General features: G+C 41.6%; 1 protein-coding gene across 1 annotated transcript in view; it reads right to left on the bottom strand.

The window, feature by feature from the left end:
• Positions 1-1,525: 1,525 nt before the first annotated feature.
• LOC118431106 (matrix metalloproteinase-14-like) overlaps positions 1,526-4,575 on the bottom strand; it is a gene marked incomplete in the record, with an annotated part of 7,089 nt that continues 4,039 nt past the window's right edge. Inside the window, 5 exon segments of the mRNA XM_035842219.1 lie at positions 1,526-1,863; positions 2,251-2,393; positions 2,786-2,927; positions 3,575-3,714; positions 4,062-4,277. Of these exon segments, the coding sequence (XP_035698112.1) occupies positions 1,672-1,863; positions 2,251-2,393; positions 2,786-2,927; positions 3,575-3,714; positions 4,062-4,277 (833 nt within the window).

Here is a 4,575-nt window from a genome sequence, read left to right as displayed (position 1 = left end):
ATATTTGTTTGAACATAAAGGAGAAACGAAGTAAAAAAAAACCAGTATATTCCCCTTAGGTGAATGTAAACAAAACCAAACATACACATTCCGACTCCCAACGCCCTGTGGGCCCTCTCCTCGGCACTTGAAGTGACTGCAGGTCATAAAAAAGGTCCACTTCAAGTAGTCGCTTTACAAATCTAAGGGCGTAATTTACTGTGATGACGTAATGCATTGTGGACGTTTTGTAATTTGTATCAAGAGGTTAATGGGGATAGGGTCCTGCTATGGTCAACGGGTTACTGGTGTACTGGTCACTCTATTTGCTATTTCGACTTTTCACAATTGCAAATAAAACTAAGGGCACAACCCGCCGTACGTGCAATTTGTCCATACATTTTTTGGGAGGCCACGTCCGCCACGTATTTCTGAAAACGTTCAGGCTGTACAGGGCAAGCGCGTCGCCTGTACTGGCACGTACGGGGGCGCATCCACAGCCCGATGGCACACAAAGTTTTGCCTGCACGTAAAGTTCTACGGCATGTCTGCGTGATCCAAAATCCGTCGGATTCCCTGCGAGTTCGTACTGAGGCGGTACTTACCACGTACGGATCCCAAAAGATTGCCTACGTTTTGGCACGTAGACAGCACGTATTTGTACGTATGGCGGGTTGTGCCCTTAGCTTAATGTTATTTTATTCAATACAACTAGCTTTTACAAAATGAATGGATTAGCCACTTAAGCATTAATTATTGATTTAAACAGCAGTCAAAGGAAATACAGGACGTGAATATTGCGTTAAAAACCATCAATATCTGATCGTTTATCCTAAATACCAAAGTAGACAAAATCCACTCAACATCATCTTTATATGATTTCTAAATACACCAAACTATATTTTCTGAACGCTTATCCAGCCATACGTATTTGCAACAGCGGTTACCTAGAATTTATTCTGAAACCCTATTCATAAGACTTATTAAGAGCTACATGATGACATTATTCTTAAAAAAATTCCTGACATGCCTGCGGGATTTTAGGAATTCTTGTCAAACGGACACACACTATACTATTAGGCTAGCACCTGAGGCGTCGCCAAAAAAGAAGACTAGATTTTCACGTCCAAATATTTCCCAGCTATAACACTGACAGTATATTCAAAGCAGATGCTGTGTGCTATATTTTGGAGCTGCGTTGGTTCCTTTGTTATTTATTTCTCACCTATCAATTTGCTACGGAAGGCAATACTATAATAATACCTTTATAAGTATGTAAATCTGCATATTTAGCAGCAAGTACTAACATCTTTCACAAAACCAATTTCTGATCAACCTTTTAACAGCGTACATAATAAAGAAATCATTATTGAAACGACAAACGTACAGCGACTTTCGTAAGGTCTACATGTATAACAACTACTTACAGTACAACTAAACAGACATATATGGATATCTATAGGTAAGAATAAGTCAACATATTGGATCTAGCATGTCATTTACACTATTGGTTTTACGGTATAAGCATTCGTGGATATATTTGCCTATTTGTACACAGTGAGAGTTATCGCCTCCCAGAATGTAGTTGAGTTAATCCATCTAACATAGAGTAGCAAATTCTTTAGAGTAAGCGGAAAGTAATGTGAACAGCTCTGTGCGTTTGTCATTATAGCTAAGTCGGCGTGGTAGGGCCTACCATGCTAACAACAATACCGAGATCTGCAAAATGACGAGGGATATGAGAACGGTGGTTGGTTGTCCTCTGGTCCAATCAGAACGCCCGGTTGAAGGCGCCTTGCAGCCGAACCAGGCGGTTGATGTGAATTGTGGGTAAAATGCGTCTACTCCCATCGTCAAGTCGTCAAACAGCCAGGTCTTCTCTCCCTATGGAATCATCATCGATTACCAAGGAGATAAACAATGATAACTACTTTATTGCAAGAACACGCCCGAAGGCTAACCGCAAACAGAACTGTATTCTTCAACAAAGAATGAAAATGAAATGTATTGGTTTATAAAGGAAATGTCATCTGATCTAAATCTATTTCTACTTCATTAATAGTATAGTCTAATGGAGATCTCAATAAACAAACAAACGAACTTGATAAAAAGAAAAACTAAAATTGTTAAAAACTATTTCTAGCCATATCAAGAATAGGCAAGGCTCCGTGATAAGCAATCTCTGAGTTCCCAGTGCGCATGTGCACGTGTTACGTCGTGGTCTAGGTCAAAGGTTAAATATCAAGGTCAATGATTATTTAGCTTCGTTACCTTGAAAAAGTATGTCTTTCCGTTGAGCCACTGGAAGGCGGCGTCCACACGGTCGCTAGGCAACCCTGCCCACCGCGCAAGGTTTTGTGGGTACATGAACCTGTTCGCTCCTATGCCCCAATCATAGCGGTAGTACTGGTTACCTGGTGTGTGTGTGTGGGGGGGGGGGGGGTGCAAAACCGTTATAAAACAGTTCATAACCGTTATAAATACAGCTTACATTGTCGAATTTGCTTTGGTACAGCGATATAAAAATTTGAAAATTATATTTTCTTATTTTCTTTAGTAAGAAACTTGTAGGTTAAATTTTGGTTCGAAAAATCGCAGAACAACTACTTCTCGAGAAAACAATTCATAAGAAGAAACTACACGATGCGTCATGCAAGAAGTCTATGTGGTATTAATTTCGTTTATTTTGTTGGCATATGCTTAGCTATTCTAGTGCTTTATTTTTGTGAATGTAGTTCATGTTTTCACATCACTATAGAGTTACGGCTTTTAGATAATTTTACAAGCGAGCGAAGAAAAGATGTACCTTTCGTAAAGTAGACCTTCCCGTTGCCTGACCACTGAAAGACTGCATCAATATCATCTGGGATCCCTATAAACCCTTCGCTGATTGGCTTTGGATACCCAGCGTCTGCCAGGAAACCGGAGAACCGCCAATGAAGGCTCCCCTACCATCAGCAAAAATCGTGTGATCAACATTTTTTTCTAAAACCTAGATATATTTGTCTGTAAAGCATATAAGTCATTCTACATAGAAATATGTAAATTACAAACCGATCTTTTAAAAGTTTGCAAAAGCAATGCAGTTTCAGCATAGTACATCTGTGTACACACAGGGTACAGCCTACGTCATCAAAATGGCGCTTGGAGCCGACCAGCTAGCGGAGGAGCGCAACAATTTCCTCGTCTTTCGTCCTTCAAGAATGTCGGTGTGTACCCTAACCTATTCTATCAGACTGTAGAGTATCTCAGTGTCATTAGAATTCAAATATCATCGCCATGTTATCAAATTCAGCCGAGATCCAGGGAGTACAGATCGATGTGGAATGGTAGCATCGCACATGAATCTTTAGTGTCAATGTATACAACTGTGATCCCTGTACTTTGATTAAATTGATAGATATGATGATAATGTTTGACCTGAAATGATCCTGAGATAACCCTTGAACCTGATAGTCTGGGTTAGGTTACACATTGACCTCTCTGAGAGTCGATAGAAGATAGCAAAAATGGCGCTCCACCACTGGCTGACTCCCTCGCCATTTTGTTGACGTAGGTAGTCACCGGTGATGTGGGACATTTTGATATGTTTCACCTTGAAGAAGTAGGTTTTGCCGTCTTCCCGACGATACAGCGCTCCGTCCAGGTTAGCAGGTAAGCCAGCCCAGGTGTCGGAGATCTTCTTGGGGTGACCTGAAGCTACACCTGTAGTCGTCAACTCCCAGAAATACTCACCTGTTAAAAGCGAGGGCCACAAAATTTCAGGTATCAGACGTGAAGTATTGACAAAACATTCACTCGATAGTATGCAAAGCATGTTCACTTCATAGTGTATATATATATTATACATGCATAGAATATATTGATCGTATATCTTTTTCTTTTGTGTATGTTGCAATAAGGTTATCAGTGAAACATGAAATAATCAATGGTGGGACATCGATATATCGATAGTGGGCTGGGCATTGAAGTCTGACAAGAAACGACCTGTAGGCCTAGGTCTTACATATATTTGCGTCGAAACGACTGTTCACTGGCAGGAAAAGCTATTCGAGCACCTGTAGCTAGGTTTACGGAGTTACCTCTAAAGGCGTAAGTTTTGCCACCAGCTGATTGCGTGATGGCGTCGACTCGGCCCGCACAGTTGTCTGGGACCAAAGCTGGTGCTGCAGTGGTGACAATGGGTCGCTGGGTGGCGCTGGAGGATGCTGGCGTTTTGGCAGCTGCACGTACAGTTGGCGTTACAGGAGCCTGGGGTACGGCGGGGGCGACGACCGGGCGTTCAATTTGAGGCATTCCTGTTTTCCGCAGCAGGGACGACAAACCTATCAGTTGATTTTATTGCTAACTGCGCAATTAAGAGCACTACATCTCTTGCGTGTCTATCTGTCACATGATAACCAAGAATGTGACAACAGGTTAAGCCTGACAGGTTGCTAAGGGCACTGTAGTACGTTACATTTCCGCAACCGGTGCCCGATCGGACAGCTTTCGGGAATGGTAAGTATATGATATCAAAGGACTCTATACAACCATCAAGATGTAAAGAGTATAGTTTTGGGCATTATCGTGTGTATAATATTGCGTACTATGTGT

This window comes from Branchiostoma floridae, chromosome 14 (assembly GCF_000003815.2).
Source record: "Branchiostoma floridae strain S238N-H82 chromosome 14, Bfl_VNyyK, whole genome shotgun sequence".
Taxonomy (NCBI): domain Eukaryota; kingdom Metazoa; phylum Chordata; class Leptocardii; order Amphioxiformes; family Branchiostomatidae; genus Branchiostoma; species Branchiostoma floridae.
Note: the sequence above shows the minus strand (reverse complement) of the source record. Positions and strands in the feature narration are given on the sequence as shown.